Raw genomic sequence first — 16,788 nt, forward strand, 5'->3', positions numbered from 1 at the left:
TAGCTTATTGAAAAAAAAAATATATATATATATGTAAATATGTTAACCTTTCTCCCGAAGATGCAGGAACAAGAAACACTTGAAAGTATAATCTGTTTCAAATTAAGATGGGTTGAAAATAATTTCTTACTTTTAACCGTATACGTTTAACCACTTGAACCCCAGCATCCCTTTTCTTGGGGGAAACTTTGCCAAAAATAGCTGACCTACAAGCTCACAGCTGCTATTTTTCGCCAAGACATTTGGTGTAGGGGACACACACACACCAAGTACAGCGCAAGTCAGGCTAGTTTTAGTATAGTGTCTAAGTGGGTCCATTACTGAAAGTGATATTGATTCATTCCAAATATTTTCACAGCATTCTACGGCACCCCTGGACCCCTGGACTCCATATTTGGGCGTAGCTGCATTGGGAATGTCATGACACCAGTAGGCTTAATTTGGCCAGTATTAAGAGTGTTCAGATTGTTCAGTATCAGTACCCTCCCTTAAACCAATTATAATATAGAATGGCCTATCTTTAAGCTCACAGCATGTTGCTGATGTTCAGCTTGTAAATCAGCTTTTTTCCCACTATAAATTGAACTTTTCCAAAGCACATTTTCTCTTTTAAATGTAGTGGAGTGAAGTGAAGGTTTTCAAATACACAAAGTATAGATCAAAAATGTAAAGTGCTCAAGTAAATCTACTGTTACTGTCTACCACTGCCTGTTTTTAATAAAAGAACCTATTGGAAGTAGTTCATGTATAATCATTTCATGCATAATATTCCAAAAAGCTTTCACCTGTTACAGCATGGCATATCCAGATATCCCTACACTAAGTGTGTTAATTTAACAGGCCTAAAGTGTTATAATTCCTGAGGACATGTATCTATAACTATATTGAAGTTGAATTTTTACAGTATTAAAAAGAATATCAAGTGAAGTGAACAGACTTCTAAGAAGCATCTTCTGTGACAAGTATCTTGTGAAATCCATTGTCTCAATCCCATTCAAATGAATTTATTTGGTGATAAAAAGGGCACATCAGCACTTAGAGAAACAGCAATGGTTTGACACTCAACTTGGTAATATATTCAACAGGTATGTTATGAATGACATAAATACACTTTTCCCAGTAACAACTCCAAGAAGTGAAAGCCAACCTGAAGCACAAGAACACAAATGCCACTTGTCAGAATGCATCTACCCACCATTCCAAAACTGTTCAAATTGTTGTGTTGTGACAAATGTGCTGCGAGATGGCTGTAGTGAAATGGGCTTATTAGGCCTACACTTGAGTTATGATGTAGAATATTCATGTCTATCAAAAGGCTTTGAAGGAAAGACAATATTGAGACTAATATTCCTTTTGGGGGTTAATTAGCACATTTAGAATGTCAAATCTTGTGTTATGGGCTGTGTCAACAAATATTTTCAAATGGGGGTACACAGCAAAATGATTATCAATTTGGGGATCGGATCCTCCTCCTGAAAACATTTGAGAACCATTGATCGATTCTAACAGCATTTTCCACATTAAATTCACAAAGTGAATTAAAAAGTGAGTAAAAAAAAACATTAATCAAGTGAAATTGTACAAGTGAGTGTTACAAAATAATGGGTTTCCACCATATGTAGGACATGTCAACTGACATGCCATATTTGTTACAGACAAATAACGGTATCAAATTAAGTACAAGAGTGTAGTCCTACAAGAGTCAGCACTATTTCTTAGCAGAAGGGCTCTGGTGCTCACCAGTAAAGGACATAATGACAAATATGACTTTGCCACTTGATAAGACAGACACTCATTAAGTCTGCACCTTTATTGCAGGGGTGAATGGTGTTTAGAAATGTTTTTTTTTTCAGGGCGAAAATGCTTATACAAATGTCAGTCACCCATCATGCCAAAAAATCAGCCAACCATCATACAAATGTCAGTCATCCCTGTACTCATCTACCGATAGGTCTTGAAAGATTTCACCAAGAACCTTTAAAATGGTTTGAGCCTGCTGTATGGTGCTTACTGAAACATTGGTAAAGATGTCCTGCAATGTGAACAGACAATCACTTCTCTCAATGACCTCTTGGATCAAATTAGCGTGTGTGTCATCTGTTAGGTTCACAGTGGCAGTGCTGTACACAGCCAACCCACCGCGAAACCCTTGTAGTATCAAGTCATCTCCGATATCCTCTAACTTTGCGCTCAATAATAGCTTTTGCCTCTCACTAACAGTTCTCTGTCTGCTATCTAGCTTCTCTCCTGCAAACTTTTCAATCTGGCTGGGTTGTCCATCACACGTGGGATTGCATTCACATGAGGAAGCACAGAAGTCACAGCACGAATGACTAGGGGAAATGACATTGATTTTCTCTCCATCAAAGAGATGCATCAATTTTGCCCGACGGCAGGTGTCTTTATCTGACAAGTAATCTCGCATCTGGTCAGAAACACCCACTAACTGTCGACCATGGTACAAAATTAACGAGTGAGCATTTGATCCATCCCTGCCAGCTCTACCCAAGGCCTGCATGTAAGCCTCTGTGTCCCTTGGTGGCCCATAGTTTATCACCATATTAAGTCTTGTAAAATCCACACCCATACCCAAGGCAGAAGTGGCGAGAACCACTCTTAGAGTTGATGAGGGGACTTTCAAGGAGTTACAAATGTCTGCCTTTACATCCTCTGGCGTCTCTGAGTGGAACATGTCTACCAGTCTATTGCCTGAAATGTCTTCTGCACCCTCTGGGTGACGGAACTTACTCCCAAGTGTCTGTTTGAAGACATCTTCGTAGAGCAGAGAGCAGTCAGAAATGCTGTTGCAGTATATTAAGACCTTCTCTGTGCTGGTTCCCTTCAGCTCCAGTTCTTTGCACAGCCATGCGAATGTCTTGACTGGATCTGAATCCACCTTCTTTGATGCCAACCGGATATTGGCTCGATCTGGAGACTGGACAATCTCTACACAGTTAATCAGTCCTATGTGCTTGATGATGTCCTGTCTGGTCTCCTTTGATGCTGTAGCAGTCACTGCAAGTACTGGCACAGACTTTGGAATGATGGAGCGAAGTTCCCCAACCAGGCCACACCACTTTCGGAATGGAGCAGAACGTTTTCCTCCCTCACCCCTGTTTGAAAAGAGAAATATTAAGCTTTGATTTGATTTATTTAGCACAAAATGTAAAAACAGTACAAAAAAACAGTACACAAATAAAAAAATAAAGTGCCAGGAAGAGGCAAGAAGCCCAAAGGGCTTATATGACGCCTCTACCTATGTATAACAACATTAATAGAACATGATTTGAAAACAAAATATGAATATATAGAATTTACAAATAACATGATTGCAGTATATTAAAAAACACTACAACATAATTGAAATACCTGATTATACATGTCAAGATTACTGCTAATGATTAGCCAATATTGTTGACAGACTTTTTGATTATAAAGGGTGTCAAATCCATAGTGCAACCAAGCAAATAGGGAATAGACAAAAATAGACCATACAAAATAGAATGAATGTGTGATAATGAATGTGACATTCTGTGATCTGGTCAATCAGAACATCCTACTATTTGTTCTTATATAAATTAAGTGAAGAAAGATGTATACCAGTAATCTAATTTGCATGTCAAGTATGACACTAAAACACATGCTACACATCACGTATTTTTTCTGAAATATTAATAACAGAAATAACAAAAATAATAAAAGAAAAACATAATACTAAATCATTTGAAACATTGTATTTTTCAAAAATCTGATCATTTCACTTACCATTGGATCACTGTGTGTACTTCGTCTACAGCAATTCCAACCAACCGCTGCTGGAATATTGGGGTTTGAAGCACTTTTCTCCAGCTTTTATTCCCCACGAGCGTCTCCGGCGACCCGAAAACAAAGGGATATTTACCCTGTTCAATTTGGTAGTCCACTTCTGGGCTTTCTCCAGCACATGCTGCTGATATCCCTATACTATCGAGAGACCGTATCTGATCCTCGATAATAGACAGTAGCGGACAAACCACTAAAACAATTGGCTCTTCAGGCCATTTAGAAAATCCGTGAACATTCGAGAGAATCCTGCATGCCGTAGCCCATGTTTGGAAAACCAAACTTTTACCAAAACCTGTCGGTAAACAAGCTAGAACGTCCCGGTCAAGCAGTAAATTCTTGAGACAAAGCCGTTGTAGTGGTTTAAAAGAGGGAATCTTGTGCACTTCACAAACTTCTGTGATTGTTTTGTTGAAACTGTCCTCAAAATCCATTTTTCTGATTATTTTGGTTTGTTTCTCCAGGGGAGGTAAATAGACCTGCACAGCGTTACGCAACTTCCGTTCTCCCCACTACTTCCGCCAAAAATCGACAACTTCCGGTAGACACTCAACACCGCAGGTCTTGCCCAGCGTGGTGTCCAGAGCAAGAAAGCGTGAGCGCTGTGCCTCCCAGCGACCAAGAGCAACATCTGTGATCCTTGCCTCATAATAGGTGTCCAGTCTTGAGGTGAGGAGGTCAAATAGTTGTGAAGGGTTGAAGGCTTTTCTTCTCTGCAAAATGTTGTCCTTGAGGACAGGCATTGCAGCCTCTGCGTAGTTGTTTGTGTTGTTGCCCCTGGTGTACAACTTCTCTCTGAAACTGAGAGCCCAGCAGTCCCTCCGGGAGTACAGCTTCTCCAAATAGTCCATGTAGTTCTTGTACCTGGAATGGACACAAAAGGGAATATCAATTATAGAGTACATCTATGTATCTGTATCAAATGTTTCTGATATATATTTGGTTAATGCACATATTTTACATATTTAAGATATACAATTTCCCTTGGGGATCAATAAAGTATTCTGAAATGAAGATCTGTCTCAACTAAGCACCAGATTTGTCTCACTAAGCACCTTCATCATCAGTTAACCTGCTTGCCTGTCTCCAAAGTGCACACTAACCACTCAGCAACTGGATTTGACCTGGCCTGCACATAGAGCCTTTCAACATTTGTGATGTCCTTGCTGTACAGCATGTCTTTGATAACTGTCTGTGTCCTTTTCCCACACTGCTCTCCTTTTTCCAAAGCCACCTCCAAACTGCCTGAAGGAGGTGGAATGAGCAGAGAAGAAGTGTGGCCGCTGGAAACACCTTTTTGAGAGCTCCCCTTTCTGCACTACAGTCATCTGTGAGGAACACAGAAGGTCCTGCCTGCCCATTTCCAGCAAAACCATCCTTTCCGACAAGCTCTTTGAGGAGCTCCAGGCCTTCCACGATGGTAGCTTGGTTCTCAGACTGTGTCATAAGGATCCCAGGGGGAGACCACCAGCACAGCTGTGAGTGAGCAGGAGGAATACTCTACAGTTCTCCCTGTCCATGTTTCCAGAGGAATCAATAAAGCAGAGCTCTCCACTGTGCTTCATTTTGTGAACACGCTTCATTAGTGGGGAGCATATGGCTAAGAGTGGAGCTCCTGAAGTGGAAGTAACCATCTTTGCAAAAATATCTGCACACTTGATGTTGTAGTCCTCAACCTGACGTGCTAAGGCTTCCAACATGGATGGGCCATGTTGTGCCCCATACTCTGCGTTGGATACATTTTGGTACAGTCTGGACAAAAAATGATAACATTAAGTCATTAATACATAATAGTGATTTGAACTATAAATTACACACCTTTGCTTGTAAGTAAAACGCAAAACAATATGTAGGCTACAGTATTACAGTGTAGGATATTGTCTTGGATATTCTTTTTTTGTAATAATAATAATAATAACCTTTCATGACATAAATGCAGCGCAAAGGGCTTTACAGAACAAAACAAAAACAAACAAAAAAAATGTATGAAATACACAATAAAACAGTGGCAAAAAACACTGGCATAAAATTAATGGCTAAAACAATACATGACAGGCAGTGAGCAAAACAGTAAAGACATGAATAACAACACAGAGATTTAGAAGAGAAAAAATCAACTAAAAGCAAGAGTGAAGAAATATGTCTTGAGCTGTGCTTTAAGACTGTCCACAGAGGGTGCCTGTCTCATGTGCAGTGGTGGAAAGTAACTAAGTACATTTACTTAAGTACTGTACTTAAGTACAATGTTGAGGTATTTGTACTTGAGTATTTCCAATTTCCAATACTTTTACTTCTACTCCACTACATCTCAGAGGCAAATATTGTACTTTTGCTCCACTACAATTATTTGAAAACTTTAGTTACTAGTTACTTTTCATATATAAATTATGATATTATGAAACATACATGAACCACTTTAGCCCTATTTTATACCTAGGCTATTTGAAAATAGCCGATCTACAAGCTCACAACGCGTCGCGATGCGACGCGTTGTGAGCTTGTAGATCTGCTATTTTCAAATATTTAGTACTTTTACTTTTGGTACTTTAAGTACATTTTGATGCCAATACTTTTGCACTTTTACTCAAGTAATTTTTTAATTCTGGACTTTTACTTGTAACAGAGTATTTTTATATTGCAGTATTGGTACTTTTACTTAAGTAAAGAATTTGAGTACTTTTTCCACCACTGCTCATGTGTAATGGGAGTTTATTCCAAGCCGTCGGACCGTAGAAGCAGAATGCTGCTTCGCCGTGTTTTTTATATGACATTTCAGGCACTTCGAGTAGGCCTGCACTAGAAGACCTGAGGGGGCGGTTTGGAACGTATTTAGGGAGGAGGTCATAGAGGTAGGAAGGTGCCAGACCATTGAGAGCTTTATAAACAAGTAAAATAAATTTAAAATCAATCCTAAAAACAACAGGGAGCCAATGTAGAGATGCTAAAACTGGAGTAATATGTTCTCTCATCTTAGTTTTAGTTAAAACTTTGGCTGCCGCATTTTGAACTAGTTGTAGTCTGTAAGAGTTATTGTCCACCAAATACATTTTTGGTGAACTTATAGACAGATTTAGATTTCTTTTTTCTTTTGAATTGGCTGATGGACTATGAAAGCCTTCAGTTAGGGCCATACATAATAAAAAATAGTTAACTAATACCCTACACTGTTGACCCAAGTTAAAATGCTGTAGCAAAAACATGATTGAACATGATCTTCCTTTAAAAAGAAATGTTAGCCACCTTTGTACAAAGTTGTGGTCTGGGCAGATCTCCCGGTTGGCTGAGACATAGGGGTACCTCTCTCCATACTGGATTTGGAGATCGTGCTTTAACACACTTAGTGCAGATGTAGCGGAGTGGCCACTGTCAAAAGGTTTGTTGAGAATCTCAATGGCATTCTCTCCCACATCTCTGTGTTCGAGGGCCTCCGCAATGAACAGGTCATGGTTGTGCATGTTGTGAATTCTAACTTCAAGGGGGAGGTCACTGTCTGGCAGGTGTGGGTCTTGACTCCTGTCAACAATATTGTGTATCCATATTATGCAAAGTTTGCGGTGGTATCATCATTCACTGGGTAAGCTTCCATTCATTTCAACTCACTTGCTAATTTCCCCATTTGCTCTTTGGCACTTCTTTAGAGTCAAACACATTTTTGCCTCACAGCCGGTGTTTTTAGAAGACCTTCTCAAATTTGCTGTGAGAGACTGTGTATGAATAAGATGATGACACCTGTATGTAGCCTAAACAAAATATGACATTCAAATTATAGTTTATTACATTTCAGTTATTTTATAGTTATTTGAACACTGCGGTTTCCTTGAGCTCTGCCAATGTTAACTTTTTGTCATTTCAAAACAACGGTGTTCAAAGCCACAATAATGGAAAAAAATTATGAAAAAACAAAACAATGATTAGTAATTACTTTCAAAAATGTAATTGTTTATTACCTTGTACAAAAGACGTTTCCCCTTTGGGGGTTTGGTGAACTCAACTCTCTCAATATCACCCCTGACTGCTTGGATGCCTTCATTTTGCTTCGTCCACTGTTTTAATTTGGACTCTGATGAGTGCTTCAAAAGCTGTGTGATCCCTAAAAGCTGATGGTACCTCTTGGAAGTATGAAAAAGGTAGTGCACGCACATCCGTTGGTCCAGGTGCTTAGACAAACAAAGTATAATAGAAAAAGAATAAAATCTGCACACTGGTAGTTGCACAAAGCTCCAGAATGTATTGCTCGTCAACGTTTCGGTCTGTTCAGGCTTCATATATGATATATATGTATCATATATGATATATATGTATCATATATGACATATATGATCTATATGTCCTGATGAAACGTTGACGAGCAATACATTCTGGAGCAACCTCTTGGAAGTGACACACATGGTACATGTAGTCAGGGGGTAGGTCACTCTATAAATTGAAGATGGATTTAGATTAGATTTAATTAGCATACATAGACAGGTAGGCCTAGAGGCTGGAGCTTCTCAACATTTAAAACAGAACATTGTGATTACAAAATCTGGAAAGTAGCAAGCTTGGAAATAAGTTATTGTGTCTTTATCATTATAGCCCACCTTCAATGTGCCTACGGTATGTTTCAGTTATACAGCCATCATCACCTTCAATGTGCCTACGGTATGTTTCAGTTATACAGCCATCGTCACCTTCAATGTGCCTACGGTATGTTTCAGTTATACAGCTATCATCACCTTCAATGTGCCTACGGTATGTTTCAGTTATACAGCCATCATCACCTTCAATGTGCCTACGGTATGTTTCAGTTATACAGCTATCATCACCTTCAATGTGCCTACGGTATGTTTCAGTTATACAGCTATCATCACCTTCAATGTGCCTACGGTATGTTTCAGTTATACAGCCATCATCAGCATCAAAGTACTGTAATATTTGATTGATAGGTTTGTGCATGATATTTGGTTGATGGGTTTGCTAATGAAGGCTTCATTCAAATATAGCCCTGGCCTGCTTATCACATTACCTTCAACTGAGGATAACTATCCAGGTTCTCCCCTATTGCTCCTGAGCACACCATTCTGAAATAATTACAACAAGCAAGCATCACAGCCAGGCAACTCTTATTCAAAATAAACCAGTTGACTAATCTTGGAGATGTCTGGTGTGGTATGTTACCGTGCTTTTTTTGCATTAGGGGCACAGGAAGCTCCATCATTGCTGATAGGGTCCACTGACAGCCTGCAAATAGTAGGCCATTATAGAAAAAATATGTATGGAAGTGCAGTTCAAAATAAAAACGTACAACATTTGTTGCCTAACGTAGGCTATTAAAGTCCAGCATTAGCCTATACCTATTACCATAATATCCTTGAAAACAAACTAATAAGCAGAGGATGCTGCAGCTACATAGTTGTGATCTGTCATCACAGCGAGCGTCTCAGTTAATGATCTTAGTTGTATATCGGTTATTGATGACAAATGAAAAAACGATGATATTATATCAAATTAGCGCCTTTTGCACTGTATGACGGGGGCCGGCTTGACGGTCCAATCATGTCCCAGGAGCGTAGAATGACAGCTGGCGCTGGCCAATGAAAAGGAGAAGAGTGAGAGTGAGCGTCTGCCTCTGCCTGTGCCTGTGCCTGTGCCTGTGCCTGTGCCTGTGCCTGTGCGTGTGCGTGTGCGTGTGTGTCAGATCAGATCATGATCGTTATCATCAGATCAGATCATCAGATCAGCACACACAGGGCTGGTATATTGTGAAATGTCTCAATGGAAAGAGTACTACACACTGCAAATGTGCTAGTAGTTATATTGTGTCGTATGTAGCCATAGCAACCAGCAGAAAAAAGGGTCCATATCCGGGGGGAACAGTCTGTATATACATCTATATACAGGCTCTATATACACTGTATAGTAATGTTTTTACATTATAATGAAAAATATGTTTATATATTTTATATGCTCACAACGCGAACACAATTTTCAGAGTGCAACACCCGAGTGCAACTAAACATACAATTACTTGTCCTTAGTTTAGATCTACTGGATCTCTTCCCCACACTAACATTTTAGTCTAGTTTGTATTTGTTGACAAAATTGTCAACATATTTAGTCATAGTTTTAATCATCATAGCTTAGTTTTTTATTCAGGTTTCATTTAGTTTCCGTCAGTGAAAAATGGTAGACTACCAACATTTTCTGTCATAGTTTTAGTCGACGAATTCAACACTAATGGATTGAATACTTTTAATATACTACAAGCTATGAGCTTGTATATCTATAACCAAAGTATAAAAGGTTAAAGTGGTTAAAATGATTGTCATGCTGTGTTAACACATTTTGCTGGGGACCCCCTGGAACCCCCCCAAGGACCCCTGGGGGTCCCCGGACCCCACTTTGAGATTCAACGGCTACGGCTTAGCGGACTAGTTGGACCAGTTGCAAATTGCAGACAGGAGCTCTTTTATGGCGGTTTTGAAGGAGGGTTATGAGTCACATTTTTTAATACTTTTTGAACACAAATCTTCTGGGGGGGGGGGGGGGTGCCAAAACACTTTCCGATGGGGGAAAATACCAATTTGGGGGTCCTCCTTGGAATGAAAAAGTTTGAGAACAACGTTTCAATTGTACACTGAAAGTCCCTCTCCTAAGGAACAAAAAATAAACAAACAAAACAAAACAAATTATTTATTGGTTGTTTCCTTATAGATTATAGAGTTTAAACCTTTTTCCTCACTGATCACTGAGGTTGTAGTTTTAGTTTTGTGCCACTAGAGGGCAGCCTGTACCTCTCTACCAGACAGGTGTGTTGCTTTACATTAGAATGTGACTGTGATATGAAATGACTAACTTGTTGTTTTACTTGTTGGTGTTGTAATATTAACATGCTCTGTTACAAATCTGTATTTTAGGACAATAAAGAGTTAAAAACAAACCATTTATAATCATCATCTGAGGAATGCACTTTTATTATATTTTTCTTTAATTAAGTGGATATGTTTGATGAATATAAATGTGGGTTTAGACTATGTTCCAATAACCACTACATTATGATAATATCTGTGGCCACACTCATAAAATCAAATACTATTTTCTTTAAAAAAAAAAACTCACTTCCAAGTAGGGCATAGATATTATGCTCTACTATCAATAGCCGTAGTGGTGGAAAATTAAAGTACATTTACTTAAGTACTGTACTTAAGTATAATTTTGAGGTGTTGAGTATTTCCAATTTCCAATACTTTTACTTATACTCCACTACATCTCAGAGGTAAATAGTGCTTTTACTCCACTACAATTGTTTGAAAACTTTAGTTACTAGTTACTTTTCAGATATAAAGTATGATATTATAAAACATACATTAACCACTTTAGCCCTATTTTATACATAAGCTATTTGAAAATAGCAGATATACAAGCTCGCGACGCGTTGTGAGCTTGTAGATCTGCTATTTTCAAACATGTTAGTACTTTTACTTTTACTTACTTTTTAGATGCCAATACTTTTACTCAAGTAACATTTTGAACACAGGCCTTTTACTTCTAACAGACTATTTCTACATTGCAGTATTGATACTTTTACTTCATTCTCTTCAGGTTTTCATGTTGTGATGAAGAGTCTCTCCTGTCAATCTTCCCTCTGGCTTCTCTTAGCTGGGTTCACAATCCCATTGACATCAAATGAAATAAAACAGCAGATCTACAAGCTCTACAGCACGTGTGGACCTTGTATATCTGCTCAAAACGCGACCAGTTGTGAGCTTGTAGATCAGCTATTTGTGGCCTTGTAGATTTGGTGTAGAACTTTAACGTAAACTTTAATGTCACATCACAGCCTGGTTTACAGGTGAAACACAGCAGGTGGAATTATGTTATATTTTCCAGGAAAGGGAAGAAGAATAGAAATAGAAAGAAAGAACAAGAAAACATTCAAATAGTCCTGATACGAGTTAAATATATACACATAAAAGTAGGTCAGATATGAAATGAGGCAATGTTATGAGGCAGATGAAATGAATGTAACAGATATATACACATGAGGTTAAAACATAGCAACAGATATACTAACCAGTGGTGTAAAGTCATTGAGTACATTAAGTACTGTACTTAATTTTGAGGTATTTTTACTTTACTGGAGTATTTCCAATTTTCAATACTTACTTCTACTCCACTACATCTCAGAGGCAAATATTATATTTTTACTCAATTTTTACTCCGTCCTGATCTTAAGGCTATAGGAATGTATAATATGTAGGGCCCCCCCCCCAAAAAAATGCACAAGTCTGTAAAATGTTATTTATTTAAAGCGTTTGCATTGTCCCATTTGACAGGATTTAAAATACAAGTAGGCTGGATATACAGTTCATGAAGAGCATTTAACTCTTCCACAGGCAGCAATAGAAAAAGTGAATCATATAAAAACGGTACAAACATACAAATATACCGATATATAAAATGGAAGGATCAATAAATCCCTCATAGGTTCATAGTAGAAAAAAATATACCAATACATGATTTTGTATCCAAAATCATGTACAAAAAGCAATGTCCAGAAAAGATTCGATTGAGAGACACAAGGTGGAGGATTGGAGTTAGGCTGAGGAGAGAAGGAATGTACTGATGTTTAACAGTCCATGCTAGGAGCGACAGAGGACATTTTACTATATAAACTATACAGTTCCACAGTAACCTTGGGAACCTATAGTTCCTGAGCCATGTGGCCCCATAGATCAGGAGCCTTGTTGCGTGTCGTACTCAACATCAGCAAGAGAATACACGTTACTAACAAGAACCTGTATGGGTGAGCGAGGACATTTCAGCAGAATGAGACTATAACAGACTGTCTGCCAAAGACATCAAGAGCTGCCAGCCAGCTTTATTGTCACATCACGGGTTTACAAAAGTAAAAAAAGTGGGTGAAATTTGTTCTCATACATAGTTCCCATCATAATTATCATTATTTCCATAGAAAAAAAGAAGGGGAAGAAGAAGATATAAGATATCTTATATGTAGATAAAAACAAAGTACTCAGTACCTGAGATAAGATATAAAGGTGCGTGAGCATTGCAGCAGATGTATACTGTGCATGATATACTTATGGAAAGCTAGAAAAAAAAAACACAATAGGGAGGACGTCCCACACTAACAAACATGGACGTACTCAAGAAAGGCACAGACGAGCTGGTCAGATGTATGGAGAACCAGGATGACTGGAAGCGACGCTGGAGGGCTCGTCTGAGGACCACCTAGAGATGTGGCGTGATGTAAGAGTACAAATCCCTGAATATGACATTTTGTATGTCGCAGGGACCCTTGATGCCGAGTGCCAAGCAGGGAGGCATCGGGTCCCATTTTTACGTGTCTTTTGTTTGACCCGGCCGGGGAATTGAACCCTGACCTCCCAGTGTCAGGGCGGACCACTGAGCTGGTCCAGTTCCACAGGCGGCCTTAGAAAAAGTAAACCCCCCCCCCAAAATAGATCTATATTGTGATGTCATTGCTACAGAGTGTTTGTTCAGTAACAGGGGTTACATTTTATCGTGTTCCAGTTCCAATTTTGCTGCTCATCTTTTTTGTTCCATCATCCCCACACCCGTACCCTGTATGAGTTACCTCTCCTGATTGGATAACATTGGCATCCCGACCTGCAAATGCTTTTTCTCCGTTTACTAAAGAGATGGAGAGACAGGGAGACTCCTGTTACTGAACAAACACTCTATAGCAATGATTACTATTAGAATAAAGAGCGTTAAATGTTTTACCAAAGCCTTTGTTTTAACCATAAAATATCACTTACAGTAAAACATATTTAAACAGTAGTACAGTACCATGTTGGGCCAGCAGAGGCCATTTCCCCAGCATGGGGCAGCGTTCAACCCTGGCATGACGTTCACCTGATTCCTTTTAGAGTTGTTCAGACACCAATACAAGGATCAGAAAAGCTGCTGATACTGGCTAATATGCTGGAATCGGTGAGTATGTCAGTCTATGCCGTTCCGATATGTAATTTATCACATGATGATAATGTCGTTTACAGTCTAGAGTTGGGCGGTTTCCAAAGTTTTAAACCACGGGTTATGCCCCCCAAAAAAGCGCGGTACGGTTTAACCGTCTAATTAATTTTAACGTGGCCAGCAGCCGCATTAAATGGTCTGAGATGACAGCTGTTAAATTAATACAATCAGAGACTGCTATTACAGTCTATCGCCACCAGATGGCTCCTTTCCCGTGGGGCATACTATGTCCCCGCACTTAATTCCATCTTAACTGATTGATGTGGATATTAAAACTTGGGTCAGTTGTTTATGTCACAAGTCAATCAATTCAATTTCAAATGTGAGTTTGCTGTCACACGCTGTCACTTTAGTTCCAGGGGGGGGGCCGGACCAGGTGGGCGATTAATTTATCCCGCAGCGGCAGGACTTATTATGGCATCAGAGAGACAGTCGTGTCATCTCGTCTCTGTTCATTTTATGAACACGTAATCCGCCATTGGCACTACACGTGTTACAACCAAATGTATACTTTGTCGTGGAACGGAGCCGTGCGTCACAGGCGCGACACGTTGTAAGCTATTTTCGACACGTGGCCAGCTGTACGCCAAAGTATAACTCCAGCTGGGAGCTCTGTGCTGGGAAACAGAGCTGTTCTCACATTATTACATTTTCGAGCGCAAACGCTAATTTTTGGCTGACGGCGGGCAATAGGAATATGTTGGCATATCATCCAACCTTAGTAGAAATTCAAAGTGTTCCCATATTGGTGTCGCATTACTTTTTAAGACCTAAAACCTGAAGCAGGCGTCTGGTGCTGCATCTGAGCAGGCGTCTGGTGCTGCATCTGAGCAGGCGTCTGGTGCTGCATCTGAGCAGGCGTCTGGTGCTGCAGTTGAGCAGGCATCTGGTGCTGCAGTGACCAGTGATCCTGCGGCAGTGAAGCAGGCATCTGGTGCTGTAGTGAAGCAGGCGCCTGGCTAAAAGCGTCTGCTAAATGACTGTAATGTAATGTAATGTAATGTCTGGTGCTGTAGTGAAGCAGGCGCCTGGCGGTGCAGTGAAGCAGGCGTCTGGTGCTGCAGTGAGGCAGGCGCCTGGTGCAGCAGTGAAGCAGGCGCCTGGTGCAGCAGTGAAGCAGGCGTCTGGTGGTGTAGTGAAGCAGGCGCCTGGTACTAATCCTTTTTTGGGGATTTTTCTCTGTGCTGCACACCAAGTTACCTGACAAGAGAATAAAAGATAGGCCTCCTCATTCAGAAATACACTGCAAAGTTACATATATACAGTATATAGCACAAACAAAAAGAGACATTCAAGTAGACAGTAGGCGTAGGGCAGTAAGAACTCAAAACTGTCACGATTGAATAGGGAGGCATGAACGATTATTGGATGTGTGCTGATATTTACAAAGGCAGCCGGGGTCGCATTAAGAATCAGAAGAGAAAGGGGAGAAGAAGAAGGGGGGACAAGGGGGAAGAGAAATCAATAAAAAACAAACAAATTATCTACATATTTACACATGGTATATACCGGATATCTATCCAATGTGGTAATACCTGAGGTAAATCGTTAAGTCTGTCTGTCTGTGGGTTTAATAAATATTTAACCAAAGTATCAACAAGAGCTTGTGACTAAACAATAGCTACACTGGATTCACTGCAACACAGGTTATTATGTGTTTTTCCCATTGAAAGGTAAAGATTTTGCACGTACAAGGTTTCAGCCCGACAGAGATGATATTGGTTTTTATTCTGACCGATCCCTAGTAGACATGACTGTGTACTTACACACTGACTGTACAGCTTTACAGTTTGAATATGTTCAAGTTCGAGGAATATTAGTTTAAGTGTCTTATAGAACACAACAAAGCGAGGTTTACCATTATAAAAAATTACATTCATGGAAGTGGAATTTAGCTAACAGGATAATTAGATTCCTTAACAATCAGGAGTTGAAATGTGGGTTCACTGCAACAATGACCAGATGCTTACCCATATTCTGTGTGCTTGGCTGTACCGCCGTGCAGTTGTCCAAATCACCTGACATGGGGGCAAAAGTCAGGACAGTTAGGAAAATGCCATTCAGAAACACAGTGCAAGTTTTCAGCATACAAGCTAACGCATACAGTTTGCACAAACTAGAACAGGTCTCCGCAGGCTGGGTTGCCTACCCAGGGCCCGCAAACTTTGGAAGGCAGTCATAGCCAATTGTAATATAATCTGAATAATGTTACTGAATACAGACGCCCAGAGCGTGGTTTGCATCAGTCGAGACCCTTGTCTGAGCAGGTCCACAGCTAGTGACCCTCCTCCAAACGACAGATAGTTGTTGCATAATGCTTTTGCTTTTGTACTGATTACTAACGTGTTTGTTATTTTCCACATCTAGGATAAATGATCATTAAATCAGTGTGTAAATGGTTCAAAGTCTTTAAAGTAAACTAATTCTGGAATCTAAGGGGTTAACCGAGACGGTGACTTCTGTGAAGGGACAGTGAGTGGTTGCGAAAGAGCTTCGTTTTGAGAAAAACAACTAGAAAGAGGAACTAACAGTGAATAACAGGAAACCACAAAGCTGGGCGGTGGACACCAAACAGCAGAGGGTGTGAGAAGAAGGAGTAGAAATACTTAAGGTCAGAGTAGAAATACTTAAAGTCAGAGACAGAGGAAGAACAATGCCTTTATGAAACGCTGTGATGCTTATTACATGCTTAAAGATTGTATTCAATACTGTAAGAAGTGTTATGGAAAAGAAAGAATGGAACATGGAAAAATAGAGGTAACAGAGTATTGAAAGGAAGTAAAAAGGCCACAGGCATACTGATTATTACTGAGCATTGATATGCTGATTATTAATGATAATCAATAATAGTAACAAACAGTTTAAAGGGATGCAAACTAAATTACCTGGCAACGGAATAAGTGTGATGGTGTAAATAGTGTTAGCCCTTAAACCCAGTGGTGAGCTATGGAGTTTTGAGCTATGGGG

The 16,788-nt window shown here is 39.7% G+C and overlaps 2 protein-coding genes across 2 annotated transcripts in view; both read right to left on the reverse strand.

Annotated features, from left to right (window-relative positions):
- LOC308102580 (E3 ubiquitin-protein ligase TRIM35-like) overlaps nt 1-16,788 on the reverse strand; it is a gene marked incomplete at its 5' end in the record, with an annotated part of 614,451 nt that overhangs the window by 526,133 nt on the left and 71,530 nt on the right. The window lies entirely within an intron of this gene.
- LOC308103903 (putative ATP-dependent DNA helicase RecS) lies at nt 1,922-4,265 on the reverse strand (the record flags this gene model as incomplete). Its single annotated transcript, XM_080454112.1, has 2 exons — nt 3,766-4,265; nt 1,922-3,113 (listed from the first exon to the last, which is right to left on the reverse strand). The coding sequence occupies exons 1-2, from the start codon at nt 4,254-4,256 to the stop codon at nt 1,922-1,924; spliced, it is 1,683 nt and encodes a 560-aa protein (XP_080310238.1). The 5' UTR covers nt 4,257-4,265.

The sequence above is a fragment of the Gymnoscopelus braueri genome (assembly GCF_963280865.1).
Source record: "Gymnoscopelus braueri genome assembly, chromosome: 16".
NCBI lineage: Eukaryota > Metazoa > Chordata > Actinopteri > Myctophiformes > Myctophidae > Gymnoscopelus > Gymnoscopelus braueri.